At 43.4% G+C, this 24,753-nt stretch overlaps 1 protein-coding gene across 1 annotated transcript in view; it reads left to right on the top strand.

The window, feature by feature from the left end:
* Positions 1 to 24,424, top strand: part of SEZ6L (seizure related 6 homolog like) — a 339,967-nt gene extending 315,543 nt beyond the window's left edge. The window contains exons 14-17 of the mRNA XM_069961326.1: positions 1,789 to 1,821; positions 3,831 to 3,945; positions 18,472 to 18,574; positions 20,260 to 24,424. Of these exons, the coding sequence (XP_069817427.1) occupies positions 1,789 to 1,821; positions 3,831 to 3,945; positions 18,472 to 18,574; positions 20,260 to 20,289 (281 nt within the window). The 3' untranslated portion in view covers positions 20,290 to 24,424. The remainder of the gene's footprint in view (positions 1 to 1,788; positions 1,822 to 3,830; positions 3,946 to 18,471; positions 18,575 to 20,259) is intronic.
* Positions 24,425 to 24,753: the final 329 nt, after the last annotated feature.

The following is a 24,753-nucleotide window of genomic DNA, read 5'->3' as shown; positions in this document are numbered from 1 at the left end:
GGCACGATATACATTACCAGGTCCCCGCTCCTGTTAGCTTCGGCAGCTCCCGCCACGTTCCGCCCGGCCAATCAATGCGCTGCCCCGCCGCAGCGCACTGATTGGCCAGGCGGGCCATGAAGACACCGGGAGCCCCAAAGCAAGCAGGAACGGGGACCCGGTAATGTATAATGTCCAGCGGCTAGTGGGTTAATGGGGAGGGCTGCAGACAAAATCGCAGCAGGGATGTACATCCCTGCTGCGAGTTTCTCTGCTAATGAAAGTATAGGGCTGGGATCTGCAGCGAGTCTCACTGCAAAAACGCAGTAAGGAGACTCGCTGCAGATCCGGCAAGTGGGTTTGTACCCTTGATGTCATTTATATTAACTTCTGGTTTTGTCCAGGCATGTTAACAGTTAAAGGAGTACTCCAGAAGTTTTTTTTTCTTTCAAATAAACTGGTGTCAGAAAGTTATATAGATTTATAATTTACTTCTATTAAAAACTATTAAGTCTTGCAGTACTTATCAGCTGCTGTGTCTAACTGGTGTTAGACAGTTATATGCATTTGTTTAAATTTATTTAAACATTTATTTAAATCTTACACCTTCCAGTACTTATCAGCTACTGTATATCCTGCAGGAAGTGGTGTATTCTTTCCAGTCTGACACAGTGCTCTCTGCTGCCACCTCTGTCAGTTACTGGAACTGTCAAGAGCTGTAGCAAATCCCCACAGAAAACCTTTCCTGCTTTGGACAGTTCCTGTCAGGGGCCGAGGTGGCAGCAGAGAGCACTGTGTCACATCGGAAAGAATACATCACATCCTGCAGGACATACAGTAGCTGATAAGAACTGGAAAACTTGAGATTTTTAAATAGAAGTAAATTTCAAATCTATATAACTTTCTGACACCAGCTGATTTGGAATTTCCGAAGGACTTTAAACTCTGAGACTCCTCCTCCTGTAATCAATTCGATTGCGCAGCCAGACAGGGGTGAAGCACTCTGCAATGTGGTTCTTAAAGCTATAACTCATGATTGCAGTGGGTCTCAGGTATAAGACCCTTTGCATTGCAATGTTAAAGGAGAAGTCCGGCGAAAATGTTTATTAAAGTATTGTATTGCCCCCACAAAAAAATTATACGAATCACCAATATACATTTATTACGGAAAATGCACATAAAGTTCTTTTTTCCCTGCAATCACTACTGCATCAAGGCTTCACTTCCTGGATAACATGGTGATGTCACTTTCTGGATAACATGGTGATGTCACTTCCTGGATAACATGGTGATGTCACGACCCGACTCCCAGAGCTGTGCGGGCTGTGACTGCTGGAGAGGATGATGGTAGAGGGATGCTCAGTGTCCCTCCAGTGCCCTGTGTCCCTCAGTGTCCCCCTGCCATCATCCTCTCCAGCAGCCACAGCCCGCACAGCTCTGGGAGTCGGGTCGTGACATCACCATGTTATCCAGGAAGTGACATCACCATGTTATCCAGGAAGTGAAGCCTTGATGCAGTAGTAAGTGCAGGGGAAAAAAGCACTTTATAAGCATTTCCCGTAATAAGTGTATATTGGTAATTTGTATAACTTTTGGGGTGCGATACAATATTTTAATAAAAATTCTTGGTGGACTTCTCCTTCAACTTTTAACATGTCTGGGCAACATGAAAAGTTACTAAACATTACAGCAATGCTTAGATAAGGAAGCCTGAATGAATTCTTTTTGCACTACCTACTGTAGGTCCGCACCCTGTGATGTGAGTTTTTGTAATTTTTTGTAATTTGTTTTTCTTTCTTTTCTTTATAGCTACACAAGACAGATTTGAACATGCACTACAAGGTATGTGGCATTATACTGTATGATAAAAGATAAGACAATAGGGCAGGTTTACCTAAGAAGTGTAAAAGTAGACCTGGCAGTCTAAGTATTCTTTAAATTCTTCTCAGTAGCTTATGCTGTATGATAAATATCTTTATTCCTGCCTTTTAGGACTTACTATTTCCTGGCTTGCATTGCATCAATATTCTACACCAATATTTTTGCAGTTTTGGTGAACTGATGCCGCAAGTTAAGCTATGCCCCTTCCCACTTCGAATGTATCACTGAATCCAAAGTCTGTTCTGTATTAAACTTTATTATTATGAGCATTAGGATGGACACTTAACACAGTCACCCACCTGCCATCATAACATATGCAAATAGATGGGTCAAATAAGCTCAGTTGCCCCTAGCAACCAATCAGATTCCACTTTTCATTCCTCACAGACTCTTTGGAAAATGAAAGGTGGAATCTGATTGGTTGCTAGGGGCAACTGAGTCAGTTTCACTTTACACCAGTTTGATAAATCTCCCCCTTAATCTACAGATTTCTGTAGAGCAGAGTAAGTCATGGTGGAGTAAAACATGTCCGCCTTCTTCCAGAAACAGCACCACTCTTGTTTCCAATTTGTGTGGGGGTTTGCAAGTCAGTTCAGTTGTAATGAATAATGAACCTTATTTCAAAACCCCATTCAAACTGGGGACAAGAGTGGCGCTGTTTCTGCAAGAAGGCGGCCATGTTTGTCGAATCCTGGAAAACCTCTTTAAGGGTGTCTTCATGCGTACAGTTTACAGTAATATCACATATGATACTTGAGTCAGTAAAATTATAATCTATGCCCCCCCCCCCATTCTTGCAGCTGATTTTCATTTCGCTGCGAGAATGTAGTGACTGCCTTGTATAACTACTTAGCTGGCATGGCATTAAAAATAATAAACATATCATGGTTATCTGCCTGCAGTCCCCTGTCACGCTCCTGATTGCTTTTTCGGGTCTCCGCTCGCTGACAACCAGCTCAGCAAATCACTGCACTTTCCTGCTACAGCCAATGATTGGCTAAGCAGGCTTTCAGTGAGCAGAAACCCAGAGATTCAAGAAGGAGCGGGCCAGGAGCGCTGTAGACTATAATGGTACTGAGCATTGCAGCAGATTTTGCAGCGGAACTCGAAGCAGATATCCGCTGGGATACTTAGAACCATTATAGTCTATGGCCCTCCATTCTCGCAGTGTATTCTGACACTCGATACATGTGAAGACACCCTAAGACCTATGTAGTGATCTGTCTGCACCTGAACCTGGCCCAATTCTTGCCACAGCACCTTTGTACTAGCAATGAGTTGGCGCTATGCTCCTGAACCTCTGCCAATATCTTCTTCTGGCATGTCTCAATAACTTATAAGAAGATGGGGGAGATTTATCAAAGGGTGTAAAATTTAGACTGGTGCAAAACTACCCACAGGAACCAATCACAGCTCAGCTTTACACAGTGCTGAAAGGAAAGCTGAGCTGTGATTGGTTGCTGTGGGCAGTTTGCACCAGTCTAAATTTTACACCCTTTGATAAATCTCCCCCGATATGTTGAAACATTTGAATAGGGATTTAAAGGGAAACTGTCACCCCAGCTGCTAGAGTGAAGCCCATCCAACGCCCCGGTGGAGCCACTTATACTTACCCCTTCCTCAAAGTCCTGGTCCCGGACCCCTTCCCGTTGCCGAGAAATCCCAGTCGGAAGCTGTGTGCGCGCTCATCAGAGATGAGTCCAACGCCCCTAGAGAATGACTAGAGCAGTCATTCTTTATAGTCGTTGGACTCATCTCTGGTGGACGCGCGCACGGCTTCCGACAGGGATTTCTCGGCAACAGGATTGGGTCCAGGACGGGGACTTCGAGGAAGGGGTAAGTATAAGTGGCTCCACTGGGGGGTCGGACGGGCTTCACCCCGGCAGCCGGGGTGACAGGTCTCCTTTAAGCATGTCTGCGGATGAATGCATCGACATTTAAATAAATGATATATTCCTTATTTTTTTCAGTGGCAGAAGCGGCAGCAGAAACATCCTTAGAAGGAGGGAACATGGCACTAGCAATATTCATCCCAGTAGTGATCATTTCTGTACTGCTCGGTGGAGCTTACATTTATATAACAAGGTAATGTAACCCAATTCTAAAAAAAATAAAAAAAATTGAAAGACAATATTGATCATCGTGAAAAGTAGGAAAAGGTTTGTGTTAGCGTCATAACATTCATGGTTGTATTTTCCTGGTAAAAAAACTGTTCAAGCTTACACAGATCAGTTTAATCCAGAGTGACACGGAAAGAGAATTTTCCTTCGGGATTACATGTGAGCAGCAGAAGGGAACCAGTAAGAATGGTACTCGCATGGCAAATCACCCATGTATAACTACTGAGAGGGTGTGTGGAGGTGTTCATGTGAACAGCTCTGTGGACATACAGTTGGGAGACTATGCTCTGAGGCTTGTTTGGCCATAAGTGACTCATTCTGAGCAATAAAAGTTGAGACGTGATTGGTTCCTATTATTTTGAGACTAAATGTGTTCAATTCTTATGGATAGATTGATGGGTTTAAGGCTATGGAAATGCATTATGCATTTCCACAGCCTTAAAATTATATTTTCACACGGTTGATATGTGCAGTTCTCAGCAACATTTAGAAATTTACATGCTGCACAGTTCAGATTTACCCCCAAAATATTTTTTTTTATGATTGGTAAAGAGTGTCATCTTGGCGGGGCTTCATGCTGTTGTGCCCACGTCTTCCCACCAAAATCTGTAACGCAGTCCCGCCCTCTCCGTGATGTCATTGTATTGGGCCGCACCTAATGCAGGGGAGCCCACGATTCATCTTCTGTGGCACAGGTGCAATAAGAGCAGACAAGGATATGGCAATGTCACTTCCCGACTGTGCCTATGCCACAGAAAATAAATCCCATCTCCACTGCAGTAGGAGCGGCCTATGCCGATGACATCATGTAGGGGGGGGACTATGGTGCAGACATAGGCGGGAAGAAGAGGCACAACAGCCATGAAGCCCCGCCCAGATGACACTGTCCACCAATGTTAAGAGCATTCTTGACCAGAGAGACAACAAAAACATGTTTTATACAGATAAATATGATCTGTGTAGCATGAAAACTTCTAAATGGTACTGAGAACTGCACTTATCGATAATGGAGTGACAATATCACTTTAAAACTTGTTGGATGGCTGCTCAGCAGTATATAGTATGCTCCATAGCCTTTCAACAAGCTCTTTGCACTCCAAGCACCAGAGCAGCATGAGCTACTCGGTCAAGCATTGAGCTTGAGCACCATTGTCAAACAAGTATGCTAGCTTATCTCTAGTGGCTGTCAATAATTCCTTGAGGTGAATTTACAGAGCAGCAGAGAGGAGGTGCCTTGTTGTAGTGGCCTATACTGAGCTGGGTTCTTGCAGGCGGAGCCACCGCACGGGTTCTTGCACTTAATTAACATATTAATAAAAAGCCATACATCTTTGCAGGCTTGGACTGGCCCACAGGGAATCAGGGAAATCCACTGGTGGGCACCACCCCTTGGTGGGCCCCTGAGCATGAAGTGGGCCTCCCTATTTAGCAGCTCGAGGATGACATATAATCCCCCAGAACTGCTGCACATGCCTGTCATCCGGTTACTCACTGCCTGTATATAGTAATTTGGGGTTTCATCTTATTATATAGAGGCAGGGAGTGACCAGGGTGACAGGCAGCAGCATGTAGTGTGCAGAATTAGTGCAGCCCCTCTCCTCTCTCCTGGGACCCTCCCCCACCTCCTCCACTTAGGCTGCCTCCATCTGCTTTACGTGCTGCTGCTGGTAGTCAGGGCACAGGAGGAGGGAAGGGAGAGGGGCTGCAGCCTGCACAGTGTGGCCTTGGAGCAGATCTTGGCCTTGCAGATCTGACAGCATGTGAGCTGTACCTGGTGCTTTCCTGTACCAGAGGTAAATCTATGTGGGCACATCATGTATGATTGTGAATCTGTGGGTATGGTGCATGTGTGTACTATGTATGCATATGTGTGTATGATGTATTGTCACATACACAGCACTGTGCAAAGTCGCTATAGTAGTGTGAAAGGTTTGATGCTGGTTATATCTGGTGTATGTAGAGTGGGCCCCTAGAATCAAATTCCCTGGTGGGTGACACTATATCTCAGCACTGGAGAGAACACTAAGGAAATCTGGCCATGTGCGTGGTTTGGTACGCTAAACTGTGCTGACACGTCCACTTTAAATATTGGTGCAGTGTAATATAGTTACATCCTCTAGCACTCTATTAGTTATGTTAGTTATATATGATTAGTAGATAAACATCTGCCATCAACTCAGTCTAGATATAAGGTTGCAGAGCACAGTAGCGGCACACAATATCAGCGGTCTACATTAAATAATGATGGGATTTCATCCTCTTGTCACTCCCCAGGATACAAAATATTAAGTAGATAAATGAGCTCATTGTGAGTTCTATAAGTCAAAAGAATATAAGCAAATAGATCATGTAGAAAACTCAGCAGCAGCACATAGCAACTCCATAGCCCATGCGCAGCAAGTCATCACTCATAGCCCATACATTATTCATGATATGATTAATTAATAACTATTATTATAGGAACTAAAATTAATTACCCAGAGCTATGGAAATAAATACCTACCGGGCAAGGAAAGAGAAGTATAGAAAGAGAGGCGAGAGTTGGCACAGTAAGTAACCCCAAGAAATCCAAAGATAGGTCATTACTTCCCCAAAGAGTTAGGGCCCTATTACAGGGGGCGATTATCGTGCGGAAAATCGTTATATCGTTCAAATTTAAATAATAATCGTCCTGTGTAATTGCAGGCAACGATTGAAAAATCGTTTTGTGTGTCGTTGATCATTGATTTGAATCTGACCCTAAAATTATTGATAGGGGCCTATTCCACGGAGCGATAATTATCGATCCGTGGAATAAATACAACGGCTGATCGTTTATATAGGTTTGAACCTATAATTTTCAGGCGCCGACCGCACACCGCTACTGACGATTTACATTACCTATCCAGGCTGCAGGGCTCCTCTTGCGGTCTTCTCCCTGGGTCCCGCACGCTCAAGCTTCAGAGCGGCCTGTCTGAGCTGAAAGGCCGCTCAGCCAATCATTGGCCGCGGCGGTCCCGGCCAGTGATTGGCTGAGCGGCCTGTCAGCTCAGACAGGCCGCTCTGAAGCTGAAGCGCGCGGGACCCGGGGAGAAGACCGCAAGAGGAGCCCTGCAGCCTGGATAGGTAATGTATAAAGTTTAAGCAAGGGCTGCAAGGACATCGGTAAATGATAATCGGGCCATGGAATAGGCCCAGTAAATGAGCGCCAAACGATCGTAACTAACAACTATCATTCTGTGTAATATGGTGAATGATTTCAGGTTAACGATAAACAATGTAGTTTGCGATCGTTTCTCGGTAATCGGTAAAAATCGCTTTGTCTAATAGGACCATTAGAGGTATATCCAGTATACCAGTGATATCAATATTGGGGATAGATTGAATTCAGCCTAGAGTTCAGTCTGTTACACCAATCATTATAGAATATAATGTGAGCCGTCTACAAACAATAGGAAACCTCCGACGGCTTTGTATATCCACCTGGGGCCAATTATTTATCAAATTTTAAAGAATTTGTTATAAAGCAGTGAGGTCCAAGACAAGTGTTCCACAATAAGGAGCAGGAGACAATATGATGAATTAAGTCCAGGTAGGTGTTAGAGAAGGCATACATCATACATAGGTTCTTTAGACTGTGCAACAAGGAAGGATACAATGGGTATTTTTGCTCTTTTTATTTAATTTGTGTGTATCATATTTTTTACTTTTACATGCACTTGGTACTTTGTGTTTCATAAAATAAAATCTCTGTCTTTGATATCATATGTCATACGTTTCATATCAGCCAAATGTATTTTTTAATATGTTATATCATAAGCAACGTTAGACTAATTCTTAATGTACACTGATTATGGGAAATGCACAAATAGTGCTGTTTCCCTCAATTTAGTAGTTCAGACAGGCTTCAATTTCTCTAAAAAAAAAAAGTGACGTCATGACCCTGTCTATACCTGCAGCCGCCTGATCACACCAGAAGTACCAGCCCGTCCTGTCCGGCGGGGTGAACGCTACCCGCATCAGCCCAGCTCTCTCCCGCATCAGTATTAGTATTGATCAGGTTCGGCAGGAGAGAGGCGGCACCCCGCTGCATAGGACGGGGCTGGTACTTCTGGTGCCCTCGTGTGGGGAGGGGAGGTTAGGGAGGGGGAGATGGGTGGGGGGGCAGATAGTTGAATTTAATGCTGAAAGCACAGGAATAGCCATGTTATTTTTTACATGTAACTTCTACATATACTGCTCCCCCTGCTGGACCCTTCAGGTATAGAACGGGTCATGACATCACTTTTGTTAAGAGAAATTGAAGCCTGTCTGATAAACTAAATTAAGGGAAATAGCACTATATGTGCATTTGCCATAATTAGTGTACATTAGGCATTTGTCTAACTTTGCTTATGAAATAACATATTAAAAAAATAGATTTTGGTCGGAGTTGTCCTTTAATTACAAAAGGGTCTCTTGAGATTATTTATTTTTGGTGAATCTTGGGATTTATTTATGTATTATTGGGCATCATCAAACAGACATGTTCTTATTTATGGGTGGCACCCCCTTTTGTATGTGTCCTTTTCTTTGTGATCCAACTTTAGTTCTGTTACATTTGTATTATAAATATTCTTGAGATCAAAAATAAGAGGTACACTTTAATATGCAATAAGCTTACATACAGTACATTGCACCCAATGGATGCATGTTACATGTACAAGCCTTACATAGTAGTAATATGCTATGGTAAAAAGTAAACCATGAAATTATAGGCTGAATACAGGGAAAGTGTATCTTTGCTGTTATTACAGCTTGCGTCTCACATTTGCTTAAAAAATATTGCTTATTGGTGTTGAACTGCTGCCATCTGGTGGTTGCTCATTGTAATGGTAATCGACAACCATACAGAATCACATTTATCATGACTGCTGGTATATACAGAATTGTGAGCTGAAGCAGCAAGAAACCCATGGGATAGAATCTGACATATAAATACAATTTATAATATCTGGCTAGAAAGAACAACGTCATCCACTTAGGTGATCTATCATAATATTTTGGCATCTACAATGGGAACAGATAAGGGAAAGCATTCTCAAAGGAAGGCCTTCTGTTCTCTTTCCATCTTTGATGTTAAGAAAATGAATGAAATATTAAATTGAAGTAATTTGCAAATTATCATGTATTCCGGACAGAAAATTCTTAATACCTATTAATTGCAGAAACCTAATCCTCTCCCCGTTTGTAATGTACATCTATTTTCTTTCCTGGCATTTTGCACCAACTCAACCCCTCTGGATGCAGAAAGTCTTAAAGCGACTCTGTACCCACAATCTGACCCCCCCAAACCACTTGTACCTTCAGATAGCTGCTTTTAATCCAAGATCTGTCCTGGGTCCGTTTGGCAGGTGATGCATTTTAATCCTGCAGCACTGTGTCTAACGGCCGGGGCTTACATTTGTATATGCATTAGGCTGGCACCACCTCTCCGTCCCTCCCAGTGGCGGATTAAATGTACCCTGGGCCCCGGGCTGTCCCCCCTACCTGGCCCCCCCCCCCTTCCTTCCACTTCGTACACAACCGACCCCAGCTTAAAAACAACTCCCATCATGAACTGCCAGCAGGCTATGATGAGGTTGTAGTGCCGTAACCTGGAGAGACAGAAGACTGCAAAACTACAACTCCCATCATGAGCTGCCAGTAGACATGATGGAGATAGTAGTGCTGCAATCTGGAGAGACAGAGAGTGCATAACTACAACTCCCATCATGAAGTGTTAACAGGGCATGATGGAGGTTGTAGTTCTAGGGATAACCTGTCAATGTTTCTGCTCTTCTCTGGGGCTTACATCTACACATATAATGTACATACATACACCATATACATACATTGTATACACATATACTGTGCATGCATACATACACCATATACATACTTCATTTACTTCAGTTACATCATTTACACACATACTGTAATGCATACACATACATCATATACACCCATACTGTACATGCATAAACATACATCATATACACCCATACTGTACATGCATATACATACATCATATACACCCATACTGTACATGCATACACATATACATCATATACACCCATACTTTACATGCATGCACATATACATACATCATATACACCCATACTGTACATGCATACACATATACATACATCATATACACACATACTGTACATGCATACACATATACATATCACATACACATACTGTACATGCATACACCATATACATACATCATATACACACACACACTACATGCATACATCATATACACATACTGTACATGTGTACATACATCCTTTAAACACACATAGTACATTTACTGAGCACATTACATACAGAAACACACTTTATACACATACACTTCCAGGCTATGTTCACACTACGTATATTTGAGGCTGTATGTTTGAGGCTGTATAGCAACCAAAACAAGGAGTGGATTGAAAACACAGAAAGGCTCTGTTCACATAATGTTGTAATTGAGTGGATGGCCGTCATTTAATGGCAAATATTTGCTGTTATTTTAAAACAACGGCTGTTGTATTGAAATAATGGCCATTATTTACTGTTATATGGCGGCCATCAACTTAATTACAACATTATGTGAACAGAACCTTTCTGTGTTTTCAATCCACTCCTGGTTTTGGTTGCTATGAGGACCAAATACAGCTTCAAATATACATAGTGTGAACCCAGCCCCACACTGCATGTTTACATCCACAGTTCTCATACACAGAGACAGGCGCGTGTGTGCACACACACACACACAATATACAGCCTGACCCAGTGTAACAGACACACAGTATACAGCCTGACCCAGTGTAACACCACACACACAGTATACAGCCTGACCCAGTGTAACAGACACCACACACAGTATACAGCCTGACCCAGTGTAACACCACACACAGTATACAGCCTGACCCAGTGTAACACCACACACAGTATACAGCCTGACCCAGTGTAACACCACACATGGTATACAGCCTGACCCAGTGTAACACCACACACAGTATACAGCCTGACCCAGTGTAACACCACACACACACACACACAGTATACAGCCTGACCCAGTGTAACACCACACACAGTATACAGCCTGACCCAGTGTAACACCACACACAGTATACAGCCTGACCCATTGTAACAGACACCATACACAGTATACAGCCTGACCCAGTGTAACAGACACCACACACAGTATACAGCCTGACCCAGTGTAACACCACACACAGTATACAGCCTGACCCAGTGTAACACCACACCCAGTATACAGCCTGACCCACTGTAACACCACACACACAGTATACAGCCTGACCCAGTGTAACACCACACACACAGTATACAGCCTGACCCAGTGTAACACCACACACAGTATACAGCCTGACCCAGTGTAACACCACACACAGTATACAGCCTGACCCAGTGTACCACCACACACACAGTATACAGCCTGACCCAGTGTAACAGACACCACACACAGTATACAGCCTTACCCAGTGTAACACCACACACAGTATACAGCCTGACCCAATGTAACAGACACCACACACAGTATACAGCCTGACCCAGTGTAACACCACACACAGTATACAGCCTGACCCAGTGTAACACCACACACAGTATACAGCCTGACCCAGTGTAACACCACACACACAGTATACAGCCTGACCCAGTGTAACACCACACACAGTATACAGCCTGACCCAGTGTAACACCACACACACAGTATACAGCCTGACCCAGTGTAACACCACACACAGTATACAGCCTGACCCAGTGTAACACCACACACACAGTATACAGCCTGACCCAGTGTAACACCACACACACAGTATACAGCCTGACCCAGTGTAACACCACACACACAGTATACAGCCTGACCCAGTGTAACACCACACACAGTATACAGCCTGACCCAGTGTAACACCACACACAGTATACAGCCTGACCCAGTGTAACACCACACACACAGTATACAGCCTGACCCAGTGTAACACCACACACAGAATACAGCCTGACCCAGTGTAACACCACACACACAGTATACAGCCTGACTTAGTGTAACACCACACACAGTATACAGCCTGACCCAGTGTAACACCACACGCAGTATACAGCCTGACCCAGTGTAACAGACACCACACACACAGTATACAGCCTGACCCAGTGTAACAGACACCACACACACAGTATACAGCCTGACCCAGTGTAACACCACACGCAGTATACAGCCTGACCCAGTGTAAAAGACACCACACACACAGTATACAGCCTGGCCCAGTGTAACAGACACCACACACAGTATACAGCCTGACGCAGTGTAACAGACACCACACACAGTATACAGCCTGACCCAGTGTAACAGACACCACACACACAGTATACAGCCTGACCCAGTGTAACAGACACCACACACAGTATACAGCCTGACCCAGTGTAACACCACACACAGTATACAGCCTAACCCAGTGTAACACCACACACAGTATGCAGCCTGACCCAGTGTAACACCACACACAGTATACAGCCTGACCCAGTGTAACACCACACACAGTATACAGCCTGACCCAGTGTAACACCACACACAGTATACAGCCTGACCCAGTGTAACAGACACCACATACAGTATACAGCCTTACCCAGTGTAACACCACACACAGTATACAGCCTGACCCAGTGTAACAGACACCACACACAGTATACAGCCTGACCCAGTGTAACACCACACACAGTATACAGCCTGACCCAGTGTAACAGACACCACACACAGTATACAGCCTTACCCAGTGTAACACCACACACAGTATACAGCCTGACCCAGTGTAACAGACACCACACACAGTATACAGCCTTACCCAGTGTAACACCACACACAGTATACAGCCTGACCCAGTGTAACACCACACACACAGTATACAGCCTGACCCAGTGTAACAGACACCACACACACAGTATACAGCCTGACCCAGTGTAACAGACACCACACACAGTATACAGCCTTACCCAGTGTAACACCACACACAGTATACAGCCTGACCCAGTGTAACAGACACCACACACAGTATACAGCCTTACCCAGTGTAACAGACACCACACACAGTATACAGCCTGACCCAGTGTAACACCACACACAGTATACAGCCTGACCCAGTGTAACAGACACCACACACAGTATACAGCCTGACCCAGTGTAACACCACACACAGTATACAGCCTGACCCAGTGTAACAGACACCACACACAGTATACAGCCTTACCCAGTGTAACACCACACACAGTATACAGCCTGACCCAGTGTAACAGACACCACACACAGTATACAGCCTTACCCAGTGTAACACCACACACAGTATACAGCCTGACCCAGTGTAACAGACACCACACACAGTATACAGCCTTACCCAGTGTAACACCACACACAGTATACAGCCTGACCCAGTGTAACACCACACACAGTATACAGCCTGACCCAGTGTAACACCACACACACAGTATACAGCATGACCCAGTGTAACAGACACCACACACACAGTATACAGCCTGACTCAGTGTAACACCACACACACACACACACACACACACACACACACACACACACACTTACTTATTATGAAGAAGCTCCTGGTTGTCAGCAGCTCCATGCCTCCCTCCTCCATCTTCCTCCTGGTCCCGGCACCGGGTTCTTCCTCCCCCCCTGCTCCCATGCACGGACAGCAGAGGAGAGCAGATGGGGGAGGAAACAGGGCCCCAGACTGCTGGCTGCGGTGGTGCTCACTTCCTGCAGCATCACCAGCTTCCTCTGACGGCTGCGCTGCGTCCCGCCCACCTGGAGCAGCTCTCCTGTCCTAAGTGAGGCTAAGTGCCGCGACGGGGGGGAGTTCCGGGGGGGGGGGGGGTGCGGACTCCAGGGACAGCGCGCCACAGCAGCACATCACTCAGGGGCCCAATGGGCCCCGAAAGTGATGTGCTGCTGTGTAACCTCATGCATAGTAATAATGTGGGCGGCATGGGCCCCCCCGGAGCCTCGGGCCCCGGGCGGCAGCCGATACCGCCCATATTATAATCCGCCACTGGTTCCTCCTCCCCGCCCTCCTCATCATTAGGAATGCTCCAGGCAGGTTGCTTCCTATTCCCCACCTGTGTGCATAATGAACATGGGCTGGATCATTAAGACACCTGTGCAAAGCTCAAACAGCAGTAAATGTTCCTGGATCATTCCTAATGCTGAGGAGGGTGGGGAGGAAGGACGGAGAGGTGGTGCCAGCCTAATGCATATACAAATGTAGGCCCCGGCCGTTAGACACAGCGCTGCCGAGTTAAAAATTGTTTTTATGACAATAACTGCATCACCTGCTGAACGGACTCCAGGACAGATCCTGGATTAAAAGCAGCTATCCGAAGGTACAAGTGGTTTGGGGGGGTCAGATTGTGGGTAAAGAGTCACTTTAAGTGCAAGGTCTTCTCCCCCTCACCTCTTTTAGCTCTTCCCCTCCAATCTGAGATGAAGGACACATGACCTCTGTCTCTGTGGGCGGGGTTAACTTAGTTAAGCTGTCTCAAAGACAGGGCACAGTAATATAGGGTAAAAGAATAATAAACCCCATAGGATAAAACCTTTAGACAATGGTAGAGGGGGGGGGGGGGACAATGGGTTTGCTCACCTTCAGATGTTGTGCTCAGAGCACAAGATAGGGGTGCCAGAGCAGTTGTGGATTCTAAAGTCTGTGGTCCGAAGCCAGTGGATCCCGGGGGAAAGAGCACATGCAGAACAGTGTGTGCGATCCTCGGAATTAGCCAAGGATTGCAAAAGAACGTAGGAAAAGTAGTATCTTTGGTCTCTAAAACAAATGCACACCATTCTGCATCTACAGACAGGGCAGAGACATGTAGGAAAGTATGAGAAGTGCGGCATGCTGGGAGATATAGTTTTTCTTGGCAGTACCATGTTGAAAATAAACCAGAATGTAGAAACGTTCGGAACAGAAAATAGGAGCAGCGTGGAGGAGCTGGAAAGGTGTCTAACTGAGTGAGCCCAGGGGGGTTACGAAGCAGTTTATTTTTTAGGAAATCGCTGGAGTACACCTTTAACCCTTAGAGGACCGGGCCAATTTCAATTTTGCATTTTTGTTTTTTCCTCCTTGTGTTTAAAAGGCCATAGCACTTGCATTTTTTCACCTTGAAACCCACATGAGCCCTTATTTTTTGCGCCACTAATTGTACTTTGCAATGACAGGCTGAATTTTTGCATAAAGTACACTGCGAAACCAGAAAAAAATTCAAAGTGTGGTGAAATAAAAAAAAAAAAAAAAACACATTTGTTTTATTTGGGGGGGTTTCGTTTTTACGCCGTTCACCATGGGGTAAAACTGACTTGTTATAAATGTTCCTCAAGTTGTTAAGATTAAAACGATATATAACATGTATATCTTTTATTATATCTGATGGCCTGTAAAAAATTTAAACCTTGTTAACAAATATATGTCACTTAAAATCGCTCCATTCCCAGGCTTATAGCACTTTTATCCTTTGGTCTATGGGGCTGTGCGAGGTGTCATTTTTTGCGCCATGATGTTTACTTTCTATCGGTACCTTGATTGTGCATATGCGACTTTTTGATCGCTGTTATTACAATTTTTCTGGATTTGATGCGACCAAAAATGCGCAATTTTGCACTTTGGGATTTTTTAGCGCTTACGCCATTTACCGTGCGAGATCAGGAATGTGATAAATTAATAGTTGGGGCGATTACGCACGCGGCGATAGCAAACATGTTTATTTATTTATTTATTTTTATTTATAACATGGGAAAAGGGGGGTGATTCTGACTTTTATTAGGGGAGGGGGCTTTTTACTTATAACATCACTTTTATTTTTACTTTTACACATATACTAGAAGCCCCCCTGGGGTTGGGGTTATTTCCCCCCCTGGGGTTAGGGTTATTTCCCCCCCCCCCCCCTGGGGTTAGGGTTATTCCCCCTGGGGGACTTCTAGTATATACACTTTGATATCTCATTGAGATCTTTGCTGTAGAGTTATACAGCAAAGATCAATGAGATCGGCACTCGTTTGCTTTCGGCTGCTGCAGCCGAAAACAAACGAGTGCCGAGCCGGGGCCGGCGCCATCTTGGAGCGGTCCCCGGCCGGCATCAGGTACAGAGATCGCTCCTCCAGGACAACGTCCCGGAGGAGCGATCTTCCCACTATACCACCACCGATCATCTGCAGCCGGTAATCGGAGGCAGCTGTCATCTTTGACAGCTGCCTCCGATTACCTGATTAGCGGGCACGGCGATCACACCGTGCCCGCTAATAGCCACGATCCCGGGCTACATGCGACACCCGGGATCGCGGCGGTTCAGAGCGCGGCCGCCGTGCGGCCCCGCTCTGAACGCGGGGAGGCTGCCCTAGACATACGGGTTAAAAAATATCCTACTACTTTATGTATGCAGCTTCTATGCGGACTTATGTCTCCAGAGTTTAAACATACCCTGAACTTGCATAGTGTAAAAGATGGATGAGCTAGTGACCAGCCACTCTGCGTAAGCAGATGCGAAATGTGAAAGGTAACTGCTAGATCGGCACTTGCTTACGGAGCCTATTGAGCGGTTCGATGATTGTGCAGAAAGGGCTGCATGGACAGCATAAACAATGCCCATGAAGCCCTTGTTGCATATATACAAAATAATAAGCTATGCTTTACCACCCCACGCACCCTGGCTTTCTTTCGGTCTTCTCCCTATGTTCTCCGCAATTGCCACTGGCACTTCTGAGACATCTCTCAAGTGACAAGACACCCAGCCAATTACTGGCCGCGGCTTTGTCACATCTTAGCCAGTGATTGGTTGAGTGACCTGTCATTGCAGCGACGGCTTCAGTAGCTTCAGACGTGGCTGCGGTGAGCCAGGAGAAGCTGGTAGCAAGCCAGGGCGCATGGAAAGGTAAAGTATAGCTTTATTATTTTCTTTGCGATTTCATTGGCTGGTGGCAGATCAGCCGATGATCGGGTTCTTAGCTGATCATTGTCTTTATTACACGGGGCGATATCTACACGAATGGTGCTGATTGGGCAGATAAACGCCCCAAGGAATACGGCCCTAAAACCCCTATTACATGAGGCAATCTCTGGGAGCAAGTGAGCCTGACTTGTCAGGTCAGTGCTCGCCTGCTCCTCATTCCCCACTTGCTGCCGGCAATAAGACAACAACAGAAAGCGATCAGCCGACATTATTCATGTCAGCTGATCGTTGCCTTCTCTTACATGAAGGGATTATCGGCCATAATCAACAATAATTGGCCAAATACGGTCGATAAACGTTTCATGCAATAGGGCCTTAAGTAGTTTGGCTATCGTATTCCAGACACCTGGTGCAGCAGAAGCAAAGTTTTGGAGACAGGAGTGAGAGGTTTGGATTATGGAAGATTAGTGTACTTTAGTTTTAGGTTGTTTAGGTTGTTAGAAAAACGTAGAGTTCGAGTTGGAGTTTTGAGAGGAGATGTAAGGAAGTGCAGCACTGAGAACAATGACGCTACTATAATGTGGCAGTGAAGGAAAAAATGAATTACGTGAAAGGAACCACTTAACCCCCCGTGATTAACTTTATACATTGAATTGGAGTAATTAAAACAACTCCACACACTTGCAAATAAGCCAGGTCTAATTATTTTTGATCCAATCAGCTAAAAGTTGATTTTAGTTTTGGAAAAATTAAAAGTTACAAGTACAAAAAAGTAGAAACTGGTTTTGTCATTTATGAACCCAAAATAGTGTAAAACTATTAAAAAGACTGTATAGCGTTCCTTGCCGATTGTATGTTGGTTATGCTATGTATTATGCTATAACTGGTGCAGAATGTTCTGTCAGCAGAGAACGTGTTATATTTACCAGTCACTCACTATCTACTACTCAAGGCTGTTGTCTTCTGATGTTAGCTGCTGTTGTTTCTCATAGCCACTCATCTTCTATATCCGGCTAGAGAAATGTACTTATTTAGTGGTCTGCTGCTACCTACACGGCTTCAATCAGTGGTAATAGGCCTACATAATGTCTACGCCTGGTGCACTGACACTGACATAAGCAATAAAGACAAGGATCGCTAAGACAAAAAGTAATTTTATACACATCTTGGAGTGTTTGGATTCCGGCCAAACAACATCAATATCTCTTCAGAAATATTTGCTCTGCTGTTTTGTTTCTTTTAGATGCAAAAAAACCATATTGGACGGTTTATGTGTAATAATATACTGTATATTGAGATCAGTGTTTTATAAGGAACAGCTTAGTATCCATTTTTAAGTGGCTGTATGAAGGTCAGATGAAAACAAAGATCAGGGATAACAGGCTGATCAGTTTGGGTCCAACCACTGGAACCCTTACTGATCCCAAGTATTCTGTATTGGGCTTCCCCAACATTGCTATACATGGATATGTGTAAATGTAATATAAACGTATTTACTTCACAAGAATTATCTAATAAGCATTGTCTTTTTTTTCAGGTGCAGGTATTATTCCAGCCTTCGTCTCCCTCTTATGTATTCTCATCCATATAGCCAGATAACAGTGGAGACAGAGTTTGACAATCCAATCTATGAGACTGGGGTATGTATACACCCATGTGTTAACTTTACCTACTAATTTTTAGTCTAATACAACACCTAGGGTATTTTATGTAAGTAGAGAGAGGCACTGTGAAACCCACCAACACATTGTAGTAGTTAGGCTCCCTGTGTGCTCCCATATAGTATTTAGGCCTCTGTGTCTCCACATAGTAGTTAGGACTCCTCTGTGCTCCAATATAGTAGATGGGCCCCCTCTGTGCTCCCATATAGTAGTTCTCTGTGCTCCTATTTAGCAGATAGACCCTCTCTGAGCATCCAAATATTAGTTAGACCCCCTCTGAGCTTCCATATAGTACTTAGGCACACCCCCAGTAGCTAGTTTACTCCTGGTAGTTAGCCCCCCAATAAAGCATATCTGCCATATAGGTAATGTCCCTTGTAGGTGGCCCCTCACATTAGTATTTTCCTTGTAGGTAACTAGTCCCCCCCACCCCCCAGTAAATATCCAACAAGTAGGTAATCCCCCTGTAGGTTGGCCCCCATTAAGGTACCCCCTCTGTAGTTACTCTCACAGCAGCAAGCACCCCTCTATGTAAGCATTCCACCTGTAGGTAATGCATAATAGGCAACTTTCCCCAATTCCATGTAAGCACCCCCAACTGCAAGTAAAGCAGCCCCCCATGGAGGAAATCCTCCAGTATGCAACTCCTTTCAGTCTTTTCCCTTTAGTTATTTCAGCCTGTTTGGCAGCAAGACCCCTCATTATGGCGCCCCCCCCCCCCCACACACACACACACACACACAAGGCCACAAGGTTATTACTAGAGATGAGCGAACCTCAAGCATGCTCGAGTCCATCCGAATCCGATCTTTCGGCATTTGATTAGCGGTGGCTGCTGAAGTTGGATAAAGCCCTAAGGCTATGTGGAAATCATGGATATAGTCATTGGCTGTATCCATGTTTTCCAGACAACCTTAGAGCTTTATCCAACTTCAGCAGCCCCAGCTAATCAAATGCCGATAGTTCGGGTTCCGATGGACTCGAACCCGAACCCGGTTCGCTCATCTCTAGTTATTACCAGTGCCGCATTATTTAACTGTGAGTGCTCCTTTACCTCGTTTACAGGTGCTGACGCCCGCCCTGCCGCTCCCCTTCCAGCAGCAAGGGGTGGTGCCTGGGGCCATCACTTTAAGGGTCTTATAATACGGGCCGACTACGGCCCAATCATTTTATTAGAGGAGCACCGATCTGCTAGATGGGCGCTTATTTACTGGACCTATTAGACGGCCCGGTAACCGTTAGCGATGTCCATGCAGCCCTTGCCCAAACACTTGACACCTTACCTCTCCACACTCCCAGTCTTCTCTCCTGTGCTCCGAAGCATCCCGGTCCTGGCAGCAGCAGCGTCTGAATGACCTGTCAGCTGACAGGCCGTTCAGACGCTGCAGTTGCCAGGACCGGGAAGCTGCAGAGCACAGGAGAGAAGACCGGGAGCAAGGAGAGGTAAGGTATCAGGCTGTATTACAGCTCCTTTTTTATAGAGATGATGAGCAGCCTGATTTGTTTTCCTTTGTTAACCCTGTTTCCAACTTTGGGATTATTCTACCCATCAGTATAGTGCTATTACAAGATCAAACCCATGTACTTGTTTTAGAAGAGCTATCATAGTAGCGGGTTCAGGTAAAGAAACCCCAATACTAATTCAATGGTTCTTCTCCTTTCAGGAAACGAGAGAATATGAAGTTTCAATCTAGAAGCGGAGGTTTCATAGGAAAGCAAGCATCGGACACCTTCAATCAAGATGTCAGTTCTGCAACGTGATAGAACTTCTCAGTGCTTAATCCAGAGACTATGTGGAGTTCAAATGAACCTTTTAGTATTTTAGTTGTATTTCCTTTTGACTCTTTCTTGAAGATTTCAATCTCTGTATTTATAACATTTACATTTAGGAGACTAGATGTGCTTTAGGAAACGCTGTTATGTTGCAGGGTAGGCAAGAAAAACTTACGTCAGAACAAGGTCCACTACTAATGCTCCAGGATTCATCTAACATACAGTAAATATAGCAACACCGCAATGGTAATAAAATGATAGGCCTCAGCTTCTCAGGATTTGTTTCAAGTCTTGAGCATTTGAATCCTAAGCTTTTTTTGTGCGATAGAACTAACCAGCAAAAAGATTAGAGAAAGTCTATGGCGCCTTTTATGCACTTTATAGTATTGCACATGAAAGTGACACTGGATTGTGTTGGAGACTAATGAGGAAACATTTTTTCAAACTTTTTTTGTGAAAAATGCAAAAAACTAAACTAAACAATGTAAAAAAAAAACCTAGATAAAAACATAAAAAAATTGATATAAATAAGCAAGAAATGGAGCGCAAAAAGTCATAGAAGAAAATTGAGGGTGTTACAAAAACTGTAAATTGACATGATACAGAAAAAGCAGCTTAAAAATTGCTGAACCCTATAGAATAAATTGTATCTTATGTCACTCATCAATTACTATTTTAGCGGTCTGCATCCAAACAGCAATACGCCATTGTTCTATTACTCCCAAAATGTTTTGGTTTCTCCACGCTTCTTATGAAAGTCTTGGTACAAGGGAACAAAACAAGGCGCTCCTCTTTGAGCCCAGATCCATGGGTTGAATTCTTCTTTCTAAATTTTTTTCTCACTCTGGTATGGTTTTTTTTATACAGTCTGGAGTATGTCTGTCGTGATATTTGTGAGTTATTTCCTAGATGTAATAGATTTTTTTGAGGTCAATGGAACTCACTGGAGAGGTTGGGCAATCACGGAGTGTGCTTATGTGCAGTGCAAAATGAACAGGATACTATATAATGTGGCCATACTAATAATAGTAGCCTAGATCTCATAACTGTGAGGCGGGGATTTCCTGAAAGGCAAATAAGGAGCCTTTTTTTGTGGAAAATTTATAATAATCTTTTACTGCTTATAAAAGTTTTGGCACTTTTGCCAGTGATACACATTACACCTTGAAGAGATGTGTGGGGCCCTTGAGTCAAAGGAATTATTTAAGCATTGGAGATGCGCAAACGCAATATTCGATTATCGTTGGCTGAAGAAGTTGGATGCAGCCGTAAAGCTGCCCGAAAAACATGGATACAGCCGTAGGCCATAGGCTGTATCCATATTTTCCAAGACTCCCTAGGGCAGCATCCAACTTCTTCAGCCACTGGTAACCAAATACTGCACTCTCGGGTTCGGACAAACCCGAGCAAGCTTGAGGTTTGCTCATCTACATGTAGCATCAACTTTGTATTGTTTGAAGAAGAAATGCTGGTCAATGTGGACAAATAGAAAAAAAAGATCATATTTACACGAGTGTTTTTGGCTAAATTCAGAAGTGGAAAAAAATCAAGACCTAAATTACTTCTTTTTAGATGTGGCTAAAAAATAAGATGCATTGTGTGAACAAAGCCTAATGCTCCCCACAGACGGCTTTATTAGAGCAATGATTTATCACTCTATCTAGCCAATAATAATAAATAGGCAATAAATAGGGTACAATACAGTAAATGCAGTACATATCTTTTAGTAATAAAACATTGAACGTTATGCAAACTGCACCTATACAGCACATCATTTTGACAGATATGCATATGATGCAATATGAACACGGTATAAATTGTTGAATTAGCAAAATCTTCTTTAAGTATTCATGGACCGCCGCATCAAAACTTAGGGGCGCTAAAGATCAACCAGCCAGTACTGCAGAACCGGCCGGAATGATCTCTTCTGAGACCGGCCGTTCCGTGACCCGGCCTGGTCACGGAAAGGACAGTCTGATACAGCATCTGAACATGGCCTAACTCTTATTTATTGCTTGTAGCAGGACACGCAGTTCAAATCCTGCCGCTGGCATGTCTGTTCGTACTCGCGCCGAGGACGTAATTAATCCAGCAGCGCCATTGACTGCATTGTGAGTGTATACAGTAAATGGCCCTGCCGGAAGAATTGCGTCTTCGGCACACGTTGTAACCAATATGCCGGCGGCAGGATTTTAACAGCGTATCCTGCTACCAGGAAAAAAATGATAGTTAAACTTTCAGAGGCTGCGTTCACACTACGTATATTTCAGTCAGTATTGTGGTCCTCATATTGCAACCAAAACCAGGAGTGGATTAAAAACACAGAAAGGCTCTGTTCATACAATGGTGAAATTGAGTGGATGGCCGCCATATAACAGTAAATAACGGCCATTATTTCAATATAACAGCCGTTGTTTTAAAATACCAGCAAATATTTGCCATTAAATGGCGGCCATCCACTCAATTTCAACATTGTGTGCACAGATCCTTTCTGTGTTTTCAATCCACTCCTGGTTTTGGTTGCAATATGAGGACCACAATACTGACTGAAATATACGTAGTGTAAATGCAGCCTAAATGATAAAATCATTGTGGAAAATGTATTTACATGGGATCATTAAACTGTATGATTGAACACTGAAAAATACTATCAATTATACTTTCCCATTTAAAACCAGCCCCTGGACAATCAGAAACAAGTACATCTACTAGTTTTTATCGATTTCTATTTAAGAAAAAATCTTGAATCTAACAACATTTTTCTATTCTCTTTTTTTGGGGTGGGGGTGGGGTGTACTATATTTGCAGTAACAATATCAAAAAATAAATTGTGTAATGAGCGTAATATCGACTCTCAATGCAACCATTCACAAGTGAATTTAATAGAGGACTCACAGACATCACTAATATTGATTGAAAGGGATTATCCAAACAATAAACAAGATAAGGGATAGCTTACTGGTTGGTGGAGGTCCGGCCCCTGAAACCACCACATAAATATTGTGCCCCTTGAATGACTGGAGGAGCAGTGAGCAAGCTTAACCTCCATTTTATTCTTTCTATATGGGACTTCTGAAGGTGAGCCAATCGCTGTATATACTCGGCTATCTTCAGACGTCTTCTAGAGAATGAATGGAGTAGAGTCGAAGCATTTGTGCTGCCGCTCCATTCAGTCAAGGGTTGTATTGGGATAAATGCTATAAGCAGGGTTCTTTCACTCTGTTGGTAACTATACAGACAACTTTATTTCTTTTAAATTACTATATCTTTGTTTTTTGTTTTTTTTAATACAACTTTTAGACTGTGACAAATGTTTGTTTTTCATTACTGGATTAAGAAAACGGAACAAAACCGAAATATGTAACTTTAAAGATTTTTTTTCCGGCATCCAAACCCAATACATTACAGCCATTGTTTGGAAGTTCTGCTAAAGTCCTTTATTAATGCTGTGTGTAATCCCAGGACAATTTCAGTGATGGTGATTGTGCTACTGTCAACCTGACCCCTTCTCTACCGAGCCGTGTTTTGTGGGAAAAAGACCTTTTCGATGTCTTTTTTATGCTGTATTTTTATTGATATGGTAAGGAATGTGGAAACGAGGACTTTTGTAAAAGATAGCTAGAAATGTGACTACTAATCCCTGCATGGATAAATCTACTGCCCATGAGTGAGACTGGAAAGGACTACTAACTTTTATTGGATGGCAATGTGTTTACTTTGTCAGATATTTTTTTTCTATTTTCCTTTTTTCCCGTTTCTTTTTTTTTTTTCAATGTCTCCTATCTTAGCCATTTGGAAACGACAGCAAATATTTTAATAGTTTACGTTTGTTTTGAAAAATAACAAAATGCATTGGACTTATACCTGGAATATTTAAAAAATTTAATAAAAAAGACGAATGTGTATTTGTATGGTTGAAAAAGTGTGAGAAATATGGTGTGTGACATTTTCTCCCTTACAGACTTAGATGGTTAATGAAAAATTTCTGAATGGACGTAAGTATTTCTGCCCTGTAAGAAATGATTTCTAAAGGAGTCACAATAGAAACTTGAGATCAATAGCATAGGCAGGGCTGTAGTTAGAATTCATGTTGTCTAACTGCATGTAGTGCTTCTGTTTTCATACTCTCTTTTCTATATAAAGGTTTCACTGTTGGAGTCTAGACTACATCTGAACTTATTCATGATGCAAAGTTTATATCCAAAATATTGCACTTATAAATGTTATAATATATCATATTAACCTTATAATATATTATATGGCTACTGCTGGCTGCTAACTACCTCTACTAGGGAGAGCTTAAAGTGTCACTGTTATAACTTTCAAACACTAAATCAACAGTAGATGTGATATAAAGCAAGTTTGCAATATACATTCATTATTTT

Source organism: Dendropsophus ebraccatus, chromosome 3 (genome assembly GCF_027789765.1).
Source record: "Dendropsophus ebraccatus isolate aDenEbr1 chromosome 3, aDenEbr1.pat, whole genome shotgun sequence".
NCBI lineage: Eukaryota > Metazoa > Chordata > Amphibia > Anura > Hylidae > Dendropsophus > Dendropsophus ebraccatus.
This window is presented reverse-complemented; position numbering and strand designations above follow the sequence as displayed.